General features: G+C 36.4%; 1 protein-coding gene across 11 annotated transcripts in view; it reads right to left on the reverse strand.

Annotated features, from left to right (window-relative positions):
* The window catches only part of ERBIN (erbb2 interacting protein), a 116,377-nt gene that overhangs the window by 36,502 nt on the left and 63,483 nt on the right, over positions 1–16,392 (reverse strand). For all 11 annotated transcript variants that reach the window (XM_088054011.1, XM_088054016.1, XM_088054015.1 and 8 more), the window contains 3 exons: positions 9,244–9,322; positions 8,445–8,534; positions 2,203–2,259 (listed from right to left, as the gene is read on the reverse strand). In XM_088054011.1, coding sequence (XP_087910137.1) covers positions 2,203–2,259; positions 8,445–8,534; positions 9,244–9,322 — 226 coding nt within the window. The remainder of the gene's footprint in view (positions 1–2,202; positions 2,260–8,444; positions 8,535–9,243; positions 9,323–16,392) is intronic.

Raw genomic sequence — 16,392 nt, forward strand, 5'->3', positions numbered from 1 at the left:
TTCCCTCCTTTCTCTGCTGTTTGCATAGTAGCACTTTCAGACGTTCTAAAACTAGTATCTCCTTGCTTTTCTGTATTGTTTATAGAGAAACACCTTCAGACAAAATGCAAGCAAGGCTTCCAATAATGTTATGGTAGCAGGAAAGTTCAATGCCAAACAATGTTGAAACAAACATTAACTCGATCATGGAGTTATACCTATTTTCATCTTTGACATGGCACTGTGTAATCCCTCCCATAAACTGAAAGCCTTTTTCATAATTCATACCATTGAACTTGGCATCCATTCAACTCAATACTAAGGGATCAGATAGCCTAAATTATGCCTCAGATTCTGTTGTTGTATACAGGCAACTTCACTGAGGTTAACACTACAGCTTATGTCAAGTGGCATACAATTCAGGTAGGGTGTGTGTGATGGCAAGATTGGGCCCTGAATCACTGTAATTATACTCTCAAATAACTTCTTTCTAAAAAACCTTACTCTTTTTATTGACAATTAGGCCACAGAAGTTTAAAAATTAAAAAATAAACAAAAAACCCCCCAATATTTTTACTGGACCATCTTCCAAATTTACCTATCAGAAAAATTACTCTAAAATAGTCTCTGTGTTTCTGTTTTCCTTTCAGTTCATCCAGCTGCTTTGCATTATAATGCTGCCACTTAAAGTCTCTGGCTGTGGATAAACTCCAAACAAAATGATACATATTTAGCATAAAGTTTGGCATAAAGTGAGGTTGATGCAGTGTGTTGGAATTGATTAACCAGTTTGATTAGCATTCTTTCAAGTACTTCATACTTATATGTGAAAAATTATGTGCATGTTTTACTCAGAAAGAGGGCTAGTTTGATGCTGTAGAATTTATCCAAATACATTTCTTTTTACAAATAGGAAAGAATTTGATGTAAGAATATTAGAAAGATGAGTCACAGGAAAACAAGAAAATATATTCGTATTCCATAGCAAAAATATTAGGACCTACTGCTGCATCTTATTAACATCAAAAAACTGCTTTGAGTTTTCTGCACTTTTTAAAGCTGTACAGCATCTCCTGTAAGAGTACCAGAATAATAAGACTGGCAGCTCAGCAAGTACTATATATTATTATGGAGGTGAAACAGTACTTCTTCATGACAGTTGCTGTTTAGTTTTTGATCAAGAATAGAACTCTGAAAACTGAAGTGAACAAAAAGTTTCCCTGCACCTTCAACAGAGGGTATGCTTGACTTAAACATATTACAGGATGTATTACTGCCTCACAACTGCGGTTTTAGAAATATTTCATGTAATTCATGCTGTCAGTGTTAATTATGGCAATTAAGGTCAGAGTGATCTTCTAAACAAAATCTGTATTAGCTGTAAGTTTTAATTATAGCTACTGTTCCTCAGTTGGGAGTAACTTTTAATTTAGAGAGCTACCACTCTAAATTACATGTCTTCTATTTTTTTTCTGCTGAAAGCTAGTGATAGCAGAGAGCGCCAAAGAGAATTGACAGTATTTATACCACAGAATGCTTCACACTTTGAAGATGCAAATTTACACTTTCTGATGCTGTACATGTCATTCCAGATATGAGTTCTGGCTTGTTTATACAGCAGACTCCACAGTACAGTATCTAGGCACTTAAAAAGGGAATCCCAATAGAACATAACCCTTGATCATATCTTAGGCATATAATTAGCTACAGTCACAAAAAACCTAGCTGTTGTATTTGAAGAGCTGTCAATTTCCACTTCAGCCTACTGCATGCAAGTACCTCCTAGCATGAGTTGGATAGAGTGAATATTCAACTGTTTGAGCCTTCTCTTCTCCACCAAAACTTTCTATATCCACCAAAACCAGCAACTCTATCAATTTCTGCTGCTAGAGAAAGATCACTTTTACAGTACACCACAACATATTCATGACTCTGCAGGTGGCTATTCACATCCCATCTTTGAGATCTGTTTCTTTCTTCACTGATATCTTATATTTTTGTTAACCTGCTAGGAGCTCCAGAGTCCCAGTCGGAAAATTTTGAGCATTGTTCTTGTTCACAGAAACAGCAAGAACCACATCACCATAAGCCTGGGCTTGTTTGATGATGTGAGTGAGAATTGCAAGGCAGGGACTAGAAAAATGCTAATTTTAGGAAAAAGGTACAATTGGATTTATGCCAAAACAAATGCTGTAGGAATTTCTCGAACTATACTATACTTACTTTGGCAATATTTTTAACTGGTTCTCTCTAAGTTCCAATATCTGGAGTTTGGTTAATCTGTAACAGAAAGACATAACAAATTACTACGTTATTCTGTATTTAATGACAAAAGCAATCTCTGAACTTACTTATATTACAGAATTAAAAGAAAAAAAACCCTGTAAGTTTGAATTTTTTTTTTCCTGTAACCTTAATTAATGCAAATTTTTTGCAAAATTTGCATGTTATTTTAAATTCATTGGCTGGAGATTGATTTTGGTAAAACAACAAACAAACTAGATCCTACCTGCTTTTCTGCACCTGTTTGAACCCATTTGTTTTCCTTCTTCCCAAAGATTTCGGAACATTTCATTGAATTAATTACGGGTACACGTTATCGTCATAATGAAAAGTAAGCAGGAAGTAACAGAAAGGTAGGATCCCTTTGCATAATTACTGAGGTTCAATTTCTGCTACTGGCAAAGTATCAAACAGTTTAATACAAAAAGCCTTAACTGAGGAATACCCGTAGGCTTCCATCTAATAGTTTTAAATCCATCTTAGAGAAATTTCCTTACAAGAATTCTTTCTAGTCAGTTTCTGAATCCATTTTTGGTGTTTCTGTTAGAAGGTGGTTTGACCTTTTCTCCAGTAAATCCTTTGTTGCAAGACCAAAAAAAATTTCTAAATCCCAACTCAACTGCCTAGCCAAGGTAAGGTCCAAGCAGTCTTGACATACAAGCAATGCACCATTCCAAGTTAATTTTTTTGTATTGGGACAGAAGTGACAAAGCTCCACTTGCTAAAAAAAAAAATTAAGAAACTGATTTAGTTTAAATACAGATAGGATTGTAATGACAGGAGTGCTACATGTGACCCACTGACAACCCTCACACAACACAAAATAGGGCATCATTAAGGTTCCAGACTCAAAAAGGAGCTTAGTGAATAGACCATTCTTTCCTGAAGGTGCTTAACTAGTGTGTGGTAAGGACAGAGACAAAAAACTTAATTTAAATTAACTGTTAAGAGCTATACTTCATGTAGAAATAAATAAATAAAAATAAATAAAATATAAATAAATAAATAAAGCTGAAAACAGTATTTATTTTTCCTCTAGACATTCACTCATTTTTGATGAGTTTGAAAGCAGCAATCTGCTGTGCCCACAAATAACCTAAGAATGTAAGAGTCACCTTGAAAGAGAGGAGAGGTCAGTGCAGCCCAGCACTGCAAGCAGCACTCACCATCTGGTAGCAACTGGATGAGTACCTCCTCCCTCCAACTTTTAAAAAAAACCACAACTGCAACATCCTAACAGTGGTGAAAGAATATCCCAATAAAAAGCCCATTCATGGTAACAGCACTGCTGTTCCTCTAGAATATAAGTGGGAAAGACCTCCTAGGCATCCTAGCCTACCTGCACCCTAAGATACCAATCTAGTACAAAACAGAACTTTTTAAAGAGCCCTCAGACATTAATGAACATGTTGGGCTTTGATTTCTAAACCAAGCACTGCATTAGGCTTTAGCTGGTGTTTTTGCTTTGATGACAGGGAAGATAGCTATACAGTTTGTAGTTTTTTCTTCACAACACATGCAAGCAGTCAAATTTCCGTTGAATGAAGTGGCAGCAAATCTCCCTTCATATGCTGAACTATAAATATGTACACCCACACTTTGCTGACTTTAGCCAGAACTGACTGTACAACACTTGTAATAAGCTAAAGATTTCCTTTGGTGACAGAAATGCTCATAGCTTTGTCACCCTGTTTCCTGTTCTAATCATCTTTCCTCAGCTAGCCCTAAGAGACTGAAGATTAAAGTACAGAATTTCTTATGTACAGAGTGTCACAGCAACTACTAGGAAAACATTCTCAACCTATCCTGGCTGGGAGATACAGGCTGTGTCTAAACATGTAATTTTCTTCCAGTAATTCATGAGAAATACTGGACTGAAGCAGTTGTAATCTCTTCCATTATGACTTGAAGAGCTAATTCAAGCTTAAAATAATAATGCACATCAAATACTAGGTCTAGCTATTTTTTCAATTGCTGGTGCTAAGTATCCAGCATCCATCCAAGCTGAGCATCCAAGCTGCCATAAGGAACCTAAAGAAGGGGCATTTAATTTGGAAAAGAAATAGAGAACTAATTCACCTATATTAAAGGAAAAATGGAGTTCATAGTGGCAGAATATATATTATCTGAGCCATTCTGTGGCAAAGATCTGTCCTACTTGTACAGAAATATTTAATTTCTGAACTTGAAAAACCCATCATCACAGAACTATCTGCACATCACCAATGCACAAAGCTGTAACAGGTATTATTCAGCAGGGAGTATACATTCTGTAATAGCTTAAAAATTATTTTTTCAGTATTGTTCTTTAATCATAACCATCTTAGCCTGCTTTTAAAATGCAGCAAAACCTTTCAATAAAACAAAATCTCTACATGAACAATTTTCCATGACAAGATCAATATCCTTCCTGAATCTGATTCCTTAAACAATATGACCTGTAAAAAACGTAAAAGATACAGCAGGTATACTCGAAACTTGCTATGTGATAAGCAGTCATTCCTTGGAAATCTAAAAATATTGCATTTACACCTCCTCTGTGGTTTTCCTAAAATAGAATATTTTTATTTTAAATTGTTACTAAAATGCAAAGGCAAGCAGAATAAAACGTATGCAGCTTGCAGGCTGCATTTACAAAAGTTTCTGCAAAACACATATACACATATGTAACTAAATTTGATTATCACTGCACATTTATGCAAAAAATATCCCAAAGTAAATACTACTAAAACCATCTACTACTACAGATACTACTGGCAAATTGTTGAGAAAGTAGATATAAAGCAAATTAATTGCAGTATCACAGTAAAGAGGCTCTGGAAGCAATATCCAATTATAGACAGCCTCCCCAGGTTTTTAGAATTACACTGAAGAGAAAGCCTTGCTAATTTTAAACACCCATTAGTAAATAATGCCTCCCTTTTAAAGCCTTGTCTCAAAATGAGCAAGCAGTGAGTTTAACATGTTCTCCTTATATATTTGTGTATTTAAACGTAAGTATACATTGTGTATTCAGACACCACAGATACAATTTTCTTAGGCAAGCATAATCATTCTCAGATACTTGTGCACTGGCATGAAGGCTAATGCCACAATCTGTGCCAATATCAATGCATTCAAATTTGAATTTGGGTATGGAGGAAAAAACCCCACTTTGCCACCTCAGAATTCCAAAGGAGTGGGTGCATCATACCAAACGTCTGGTGACTTTCAGTAAGTCTAACAGGCTGAACAAGAACAACATCATTGAAGGACAGCAAATAGACAATACTCATAAAAAAGGGAAAACAAGACGGCATAATCTTGACCTCACAATTAGGAAAAGCTTCAGCACAAATTCTTAAGATGAAAAATAAAGCACGGAGATAAATCCAATGAAACACTGCATGGATATACTAAAAGTGCTTTCCATTATAAAAAACATCTTTCCGAAGTATCAGGCTGAGTGTTAGGTTAGCAGTGATAGAGGTGCTCAAAGTCTCTTTCTAGGACTGTCCTGTTCAACATTTTTTAATAGCAACCTTTGAGGATCACCAAAATGTTTAATTTGGCTTATGCCACAGACAATACAGTGATTTTAAGACACCATAGAATAAAAAACCCAAACTGTACAGCCTGAAGGACTAAAAAAAATTAGAAAAAAGGACAAGATGCCATAGCACTAAGCCAAGTACTTAGGATTTCCTTGTAGGCATCAGCCATTTCTAGCTGAACTGTCCAATATTTCAGTTAATCATGTAGGAAATTACACTAGGCAGCTGCAAAAAGGATAATTGGAACACAGGAGCATAACCACAGACATTTCCAAGAGCAACAGGAAGATAATCATAACACTGTACAAGCCATGAAGAGATCTCAATTCGAATTCTAAATATAGCTATAGATGTCATCATCCTCTGTCAAAAAGAAGATTAATTAAAACCGAAACCCGTTGCAAGATACATTAATATAATCAGACACAAAGGAAAACCTACCACACCAGAAGGAAACAGAATTTTATTTAGTTTAATAAAATGAGGGATATGAGAACATTACAAATACAGCAGGTGAGAGAATGGGGGACAACGCTCATGAGAAATGGCAGCAATTAAAATGTAGAAACAATGCACACTCAGAGAGAAAGAGATGTAAGAAATCAGGTTTCTAACCTGACACACGGAACATAAAATCCTTGTTGGCTGTAATATGTATTGGCTTAGTTTTTAGGAGACATTATTATTGACAACAGTTGCTAGTTAAGAGCAGACAACAGAACTCTGTTGCTTCACATATTCCTAAATAATGTAAAGTAATAGCTATAAGGCCACATACAAAAAAAATAATGCACCAAACTGGAAGAAACTGAAGGCTTGTCATTTATGAGATTAAATATTTCAAAAGCTTCTAGTAGAGTTTGGGGTTTTTTTGTTTATAAAAGAAGTATTTCCATGTTCTGAAGCAGAAGTTAAAAGACACTGCACTAAAAAGTATTTATACCTAGTTGTAAAACTGTGGGATAGCAGAGCAGTCTCATCACTTAAAGAAGAGAAGTATTCCATATCAAAGGGGTCTAAACCTTACTTTGAAATGGTATTTTAATGTTTCATTGCTTTCCAATTTATTTGATCTAAACTTTGTCCTTCTGTAGAACACTATGTATTCTATGCAACACTGTTTTAGCAGGTAAACTTAACATACATGAATACTTCAAATTCATTCTCCTAGGTATACAACAGGATGCTGCAAGTCACTAGATTTTAACAAGGCATAACTTCTTCATAACAATCAAGAGAAACACTACAATGGAGAATTGGCTTTCAAGTTGTCTTCAGTAACTGATTTAGTAATTAATGACTTCACCACATCACTACCATTAAGCATTATAGAAGATGACCGTGACAAAGAAAAAATTATGAGAATTTTTAATGTGTATTATGTGTAAGATTAACTACTTAAAAGATCAGCTGTATCAACCTGAAGTCTTCAAGTTCATCCACAGTGCCTGTTTTGACTACGAAAATTTTGCCATTTGGTTAGAGTATTAAAAAACAGAACAGAAAAAAGCATAGACAATCATTAGAATTCCAACAAGATTATGCGTATTACAGATATTCTTCAATCTTAATGAGGGCTTTTGAAAAGCAAACTTTGTGCACCAGAAAAAAGCATGACAATAATGCTTCTGCATTATGATGTTTTGATAGATGAATGTGTAGCAGATCTGGAGCTCTTAATCATTCATCAGGGAATGACTGGTAACAGAGAAGAGCAAGCCAACACCTCTGATCACAGATGACTAATAAACTAATGGTCACTAGCAGAGAGCTCTTGTGCTTATGTTCCATTGCTTATCTCCCGATCTGCCTAACTGCAGTGTTATCTGGGGGCTGTGCTAATCTCTTGGAAACTGTGCTGACCCAAATATAAGTATACAGCCTAAGGCAATGTTTTCATTCAGCAACATGATTGCTTAAGTAATGGCTGTATTTTCTGAAAGAGATGCTTGCTGGACATGGGATGGGTCAGGAAAGTGACAACTAGGAAAAGAGACCATAAAATAAGAATAGATGGGGGAAACTGCAGAAATGGCTAAAAGAGAGATAAGGACAGCATGACCTATGCTCATCTAGGAATTTTCCTTGTATGAGTATTACTCTTTCACTCTTGCTCCCAAGATTTAATCTATTTTACAGAAGAAGCAGATTAGTATTTATCTTGTACTAAAACTATGACATGTAACAGTTTTGCATAGTCACACACCATAAATATGTCAGGTTTTTCAGAAATATTCCTGACAATAAAGGACTTCAGAGTTATAGCTGTACATGAAGCAATTTGTGCATCCAGGACAGGCAGGACAAGTGGAATTACAGTTGTCATTATCTGCTTCACTCCAATTACTATACAACAAATAACAAAAATTTCAAAAACTGTAATCTTCCTTGAGTACCAGACTAGTGTTGGAAAAGGAACAAGAACGTAAATGAGTTTTACACACTTCATAAGCATTCTTTCTGTCCTTCAGAAGTCAAAATTAAAAGCTGCTGATACAGATTCAGGGCTTTATTTCCCTGTAACTATTGCAAATTCATAGTGTATGCTTCTTCCCTTTCTTCAGTACCCACTTCGCTTCAGAGCAAGAAGAAACTGCTCTGCAGAAACTTAAAGCTAAAGGTATATATTAAGTGTCATGTTCAGCTTACCTTCCAAAATTGGCTGGCAGAAACTCAAGAAAAGCATCATTCAGGTACAGCTGTGTTAGGTTTAACAGTTGAGAAAAACCATCTGGCAGCCTATACAGAAGTAAAACAACATATTACCTTAGTTTCAATTATATTCAGGGCATTAAGTCATATTTTCTTAAGCAACAGTATGGTACTGAAGTCTTACATATTGATAAAATTTAAATTAAGGGGGTGAATTTCTATAAAGTCACACTAGACAGTTGTTCTCACAAGATGAGTTTCAGAATTATTTTAAGTATTGAGAACAATGTCCACAGGTAAGTAAAACTATGAATAAATGTAGTCTTGCTACAAAATTATGATCTCCTGACATGTAATATGAAGAAAGCATTAATTAAAAACAACAGGATAAATTAAAAAATACACAACTTCTTTTTTCCCCAGGAGAGATATGTTGTATCTCTGGCAGTGGAGATTTCTGGCAAATTAATTTTGTCACTATAGCAGAAATGCATATTAAACCAGAATTAATTTTTGTTATTAAGAAAACTCTGCACATTGCTCTACAGTCACAGAGAAGTGATGGATTTTAATAAGCTGACAAAGCTACATGGCATAATGAAGGATAGTCCACATAGCCTATTAACTTTGGCAAAGTACTTTAATGAGATACCTATACTGGATCAGAGTGCAACAAGGTTAATGAAGGTATTTCACAGGGAAGTCTGCTCTTGTCTCCAAGGGTTGTCACATGTTTTGGGGCAAATTCGAGACTCAGTAGTATTTGCACAAAACATAAAAAAAATTTAAAACTTACTTTGAAATCGGATTTACGCTTGCCTCAACAACTGTCAAGACTTTACAGTTTTTTATATTTTCTGGAAACTCCTGTATGCCTGCAAGATACAGAAAGAGGTGGAAAAACAGCCTTTAATTTTTAGACTCTACCACATGCATAAAAATTATGCACATAAAACCATTAGCCGTAAAAACTTTGATTCATTTAACAACTAGTGAACTATTTTTCTGATGTCACATTTTACATACAGCTTTCATTGAAGAAATACTCTTATGCAACATTTTTTTTTAACTATACTATTCCTAAAGCTTTTCATGTTTCAGGTTAGCAGGCAGCTCACCAAGCTACAAACACACACTAAATTCCCACCGCTTATTGCCAAATACTGAAGTACTTGTGCATTGGAATGTACTTAAGAGACAGAGAACCTCTGTCCCAGTATAATTTTTTTTTAAAAAGGCAACCACTTGGTAGCATGAAGTTCCCAACAGGATCTGTTTATCAAATCCATGGCTTGTATAACATCCAGGTGAAATGGTAAGGTTTCAAATTTTCAAGTAGTTTTACAGCTTCAGAGATCTGAACAGATATCCATCCCAAAATGTGATGTATGCTTGCTGTTAGCTTCTAGATCGTTTGAGAGGAGGACAAAAAAATGCTCCAGGCACACTTATGTTTTAAAATTAAAACAATAAGCAACTTCCTTTTTTGCCAAAGTTATCTCTGAAAATGCCAGAGTGGAGCTGCATTCCACATATCTGCCAAACATATATTTGTCAGAAACTGATAAAGCAGGCCTTGAATATGATGTGTATCTACTACATCAGGAAGAAATCAGTACTGAATCAACCATCACACAAAACCTTCACCTCCATCTTTACTATATATACGCTGTTAAAAAAATTAAAGTAAAACCAATGCTATCACAACTGTAGTTACTGCTGCAACATCTTCTTACACCCTGGGACAGGTGTTTTTATTTTAAATATGTCTGTCCTAAATACAATAACCATTCATACTGGTATCTTCCTACTTGGATTAAGAATACACTGTTGTTTGCAAAAAAAAACCAAACCCCATATGCTAGTAAATAAAGCTAGTTTAAAATTCCTTTTTTTTTCCAGTTACCAAACCTTAGCTCTTTGAGCTAATGCATGGATTTGTGTTTGTGAGTGCTTTATCAGGTATGTGGAAAGTGCAACTGAACCCAGGGACCAAGACAGCCAAGAAGGAACTATACTCTGTGAAAGCTTGTTTGTAAATTAGTGAGGGCATGAAATTTCATGCTGCATGAAACAACATTAACAGTACAGCTGTTAATGAGAGAAAGACAAGGGCAGCATCACACTCTCATTCATGCTGGCTGATAGAACTTAGTTATGTCTCTCCATATATCTGGCCTGAGGACATGTGGTAAAGCATCTACTGCTATGTAATATTTTTACTTACATAAGAAATTGCAGAATATTTGATGTTAGCTTAAAGCTTGATTCTATATTTGTGCAGTAACAAGACTGACCCAGTACATCAGGACTTAAGAGATGGCAGTAGACAAGAAAAGTAATGACAAAATACAAACTTTAAGCAATTGGTGATACTGAGTGATAAAGCCACTATGCAAACTTTTCCATAAATTCAACTAAAATAGTGACACCATTTCCTTCAAACTAGACTTTTAGGTCTTTCTTGACAGAGAAACTTGTCATACTACCTCTGAAACTATTGTTTTTGACTCATAGCAGGTATTGTGCCCTGTTACTGCAAGGTGAAAAACAAGAAAAAAACATGACATTCAGTTAATCCAGGTGTTTAAATACATCTAAATTTCATGGACATTCTGGGAAATAACTTGCTAAACTCAGAAGCAGAAGGGACCACGAAGAACAGAACCACCAGTGGTAATACAGGCCAACACTTCTGACACTTCTGGCTAAGTAACATGCATGTTCTTGCATATGCACAGGTATAAATAAGAATATAGCTTTTCATATATTTTAATATATATGTGTGTGTGTGTGTGCGTGTGCACGTGTTCTTATGTTTGAGTTCAGCCATGTGAAGTTTACTGGGTCTGTAAGTGGAGTCAAAGCAGAAGATGGCAATGGGATGCTAATTTAATTAATTTAATTACTCAATACAAAATCAAAACAAAAAAGGTTATATTTACAATGTTATAAAGTTTCATTTCTGTAAAGCAGTAATGTTATTTTCAAGTCCAAGAAAGGTTAGGAAACTACCAAAGACAGACTAGAACTGTACCTTATCTATTGCTGTCATATACACTTAGTACAAAGAGAAACACACTTCCAAGAAACTTATATATACATGATCTTAATTTTAGTTGTAACAATAAACCGCTTTCAGCAAAAAGAATATCCATACATGGAAAGTATCTAACACGACACAGTAACCTGAGCCTGTAGAAAGGAAGTTACAGATGATTTGTATGAAGTGACCTTTTGGTGTCCAAAAAATAAATCAAGACCTCTTTATTGCTGAGGATACAAATTTACCTTCTTAAAATAAGCATTTACATTAATCAGAGTAAACCACTGCTAAGCTCTTCCTTGGAGGCCGAGTCTTGTCTCAGACTCAATCTATTCCCTTAGTTTCGCTGTTTGAATAATGCTGAGAGATTCTCTAAGCTTAGTTTTTCTCAGAGATGGTCTCACAAGTGGCTTTGGATGAAAGATTGCTCTAGTCCAACACATTATAAACCTTACGTATGTAATATTAATAGTTTCCACTGTCTGTGTCATGAACTCATGGAAGCAGAGACAGCTTAAATTTGTGATAACTACCTAAAAATCAAAACACATAGCACATCTATGAGAGGGGAGGATGTCAATGTAAGCTTACTCTCAAAAGAACAGCCAAATAAAATATTAGCTCTCCAAATACAGATGTGTTAAATCAGCATGCTTTTACACATAATCAGAGGACACTACAGTAGTCCCGTGTTTGACTATGCCTTGGGCAAGAGGCAGCAACTGTTTAAACAACAAATGAGTAACAGAAATTCAACTGATATGAGAAACCTAACAATGAGGGAGCCTTAATTGTGGTTCTTCTTAAAGCTAGAATCATTATGGTACATAGCATCTTAACCAGCCTCACTCAGTACTTCAGTAGAGATGGCCATTTGGCCATCTTTCAAAATAGCACCATATTGAAAATGACAGCATGAAATATACCTATTACTTGTAATACACATTCAGAAGCTAGGGGAAAAAAAATCAGAAGACTGCTACTCTACCACATGATAGGAAGTTGCATTTACTAACTGGCTATATAACAATGTTGTGACCACTCCCTTTCCCTCAGCTATAATCCTCCTGCATGCTAGAAGCATGCAGTTACTCTTGAATTAATGTTCTTTCATTTCTCCCACCAAGAAAAATTCAAAAAGCAAATAGAAAGAAGAATAAATAAGGCAGAGAGACATGAGAAAAAGATGAAGGAAGGAAAACGGGGTTGTAAAGAGCGCTTTGTAAGAGGAATTTATTTGTGAGAGGAATTATTGCTTGTTTTTTTGCTTTTCATCCATCCTCAGTGTTCTGAATCTTCTTTCCATTTAAGGAACCTCAGCAAATTTTAAGGAATTCTGTGACCACATTTGTCTTCACTCATTTTTAATACAGTGCTAATTAATCCATTAGATAGCCAACTCAATCCTTCCACAAGCCTCTTATTAGCTGAGTACTGCAAATTGAGATCCACATTTGTTTCTAAATCCCATCTTTCGTTTGAGGTTTTTAGTGCTTTCTCTGTACATTGATACTCAAGATAATAGAAGACAGTGCAACAGATCACCTGGTCTTTTGCAGCCTTATTCCACTTTCATTGAAAAGCACTGTATGGACAGGTTCTTCAACATACCATTCATTTTGTACTTTAGATGGTAACAATCACTGTGTCCAACATATTTCAGTGCTCAACTGGTTTATAGACCATGCTCATCATTTTCCAAAAAATTACCAACCATTGTGCCTGTGGACATGAACATTTGCAGAGCACGGCAGAAGAAAACACAATTTGATGATCATTTTTAACCACCAGATCCAAACTGAACTGGGAGCAAAGTTCTTTTTGTAGTGTAGTTTACCACAGAAGATTTATGTAATCGCTTTTACCATTTATCTGTCTGTTCCTTTCTCCCTGTTTTCCCAGATTTCAAGCACTCTTAAACTCACTGGCCAGTTTCTATCAAAAACAACAACCCCCCTCAACAACAACACCCCACCCCCCAAACAAAACAAACGAACACAAAACAGCAAGCAAAAAACAAACAAAAACTTCCACCCACCTCCAAAAAAACACACAAAAAAAACCTCCCACCAAAAATCCACAAAACAAAACAAACAAACAAAAAAAACCCAAAGCAACAACCAAAAAGACCAAACAAAAGTTAAAAAACCAAACAAACCCTGAAATAATATTTAAGAAAATTTGGCCATAAGGAAGAGAAATTTAAAATTCATACATGGATTAAGCCAAAAGCAGAGAGTGTTCATCATTCAGAACTCTTACTTGGCAAAACCTCACCATCCAACCTTGTGATATTCAATCACGATCCAAGACCAGCTGTGGCATGTGCCCAAAGGACATACTAAAAAGGTCATACAGGGATTTTGGGTCAACAGACACAAATCTGGGGGCAATCAACCTCAGTTCTTGATCACATAACATGACTGAAATACAGAATATCACCTGATTTCTAACTCCTTGGAGAGCAGTAATTTTTTTTTTTTTTTTTTGCATAGTCTGTCACAGCAAGTGTGCTCAAATGTCCTTCTGCCTGGATTAAGAACTAAGCATAACTGGAGTTCCCTTTACCATCTGGAGTTACACTTACCTCTTCCCCGACACAACACAATCCTCTCCTATCACCAGGGTCAGTGTAACTTGCAGAGCAGGAGAAAAACAGACATTTTTTTTCTCTCCATCAGGTAAGATTTTTTTCACCCAAGTACTGGCAATTCTGTATCTATAGAAAATTGTGCAAGTCAAATCCACTATTGGCAGAATCCTTTACTGCAATGGATCTCAGTGTTGACAGCCCTATATGCTCCTGCTTCAGCCCTAATGCAGATGGAGGCTTGCTCTGTGGCATACACTGTGGTCATACCTTATTTCAGAAACAAATGCTAAAACTAGCATGTCCAGACATCAGTTGCAGACACCGTAAGTGGCAGTCCCTACTGATTTGTAGTACTACTAGTAGAGAGTCACACCTCTTCTTAACACAGAAAAAATTTAAATAAGCTCAAATAGGAGCAAGGAAAAAGTATTGGTTCAATCCCTAAAATGCACAAGGGAAGAAAATCACTAACACATATGAAACCTCTAGAAGCCACATAGGTGATGATCCCAAAGGAGTCTGCAGCAGCTAGATCTCTCAGTTGGTAGACAACGCAAGGGGAAAAAAAAAATCTCTTCAAACAACAGACACACTAAAAAGCTCTCTTGGAGCAAAACACATGAAACTACAGGCTGCTGTGCACTTACTCCACTCTGCACCCTTGCAAGTATAGAGAACACGGAGGCAAACATATAGGTTCAGTTTGCATGATAACCTACTTTCTTCCCTCAGCTAGTCTGTTTATCCTGGGTCTAACTTCTGGGCAAACAGCTCCACCACAAAAAGAGAAGCTGTTGTTTGTTCTTCCCCTGAGGCCTCTGCTACAACTGTCCTTAAAGCCCATAAGGATTTAAGACATCAAAATATTTTAAAGAATATATGCCACGAGTCTTCCAAAAATACGAAAGGTCTGTTTGCAAAACCTGAAATTTTAAACTGAAAACTTATAGCATCAGTCACAGTCTATATTCTTACATATTTATGTATTTAATGTGAGATTGCTGCATACCTTCTGAACTAAACCCAGCACATTTCATTATTCAAAGTAAGCAGTGTATCAATTCAATATACAGTACTGGCCCACCCACACTTACTTTTTGAACAGTCATTCACCTTCCCATATTCTTTCCTTGCTGCAGCTGGTTTCAGACACACCAGCATCTCAGGTTTACATATGCAAGCCTCATCTGTAGGACAGCAGTAACACCTTTCCAATTACAGTTTTGGGGTTTGTGGATTTGGGGTTTTTATTGCTTTTATAAACATGTACTAGCACAGCTAAGACAGTGCAGCAGACACGTAAGAGTCTTCCAAGCATTCCTCCTCAAACCATTTGGAAGACCTTAAATTTTTAGAGTAAGGTCTTTCTAGGCTTGTTCTAACCATGTATCTTATATAATGTAAATTACAAGGAATATGAGCTGCAAGAAAGGTTTCTCAATATCTGTTCTGTGGAAAAAAGGGATCACCAGTAATTCTTGAGTAATTCAGACAGGCTCCTTGAAGATATGCCTGACACACTAATTTACATAAACCAACACATGCCAGGGCAGGGTAAAATTCCAAAATGTGGAACAGTAGCAGAGTTGTTGACAACAGTTTGTGGCCATAATGCTGTTTTGGACAATCTCCAAAGTTACATGGTTTTCAATCATGTTTAATTAACGGATGGAATGCTGTCAAGTACCAAAAGAAGCACAAAATGTAACCATTGGAAGCTGCTTTGCTTCTACCTGCCCTGCTCCCTACTACCCTGGACTGCAAAATTAATGCTATGCATCCAGTCACTTTTTGCTATTACATGATGACTGTCACTCAAAGCACACCCCACTACAAAAATGAAGATACAAGTTGCTCTCTTGGTGAATTGGCAAGGCATAGTGACAGTGGTGACACCACTGGTGCCTATAGTAAGTTCTTGGCAGAGTAAGCACTAGGTTTGAGCTGGGCAGCAGGTTCCTGGAGTCAAGGAAAACTGAGTAAAAGCTGAGAGACCTATCAGGACTGCCAGGAAATGGCCAAGTTGCAGCAGTTCTTGCAAGTGAGAGAGAGCAGTTCTGCAGTGGAGAAAGGAATAGCCAGGAGCAAGCCATCATGGGAGACTTAAATGGGTCCTGTGAGTGTGAGTAACTGGGAGTGTGAGGAACAGGATGTGTGGCTTTAGAAGGAAGTGGTGCAGAGGAACGCATGTCAGTTCATGAGAAAGGGCACAGAGGAGGAGCTGCTCCATCCTACAGTGGTCAACATGCAGCATGCATGCAGCAAACTTTTTTGGCAACAAAGCTGGTGTCTACCCATTGCAACTG

The sequence above is a fragment of the Pseudopodoces humilis genome, chromosome 4 (assembly GCF_049639895.1).
Source record: "Pseudopodoces humilis isolate 2021_Gansu_Grassland_sample_001 chromosome 4, ASM4963989v1, whole genome shotgun sequence".
Taxonomy (NCBI): Eukaryota; Metazoa; Chordata; class Aves; order Passeriformes; family Paridae; genus Pseudopodoces; species Pseudopodoces humilis.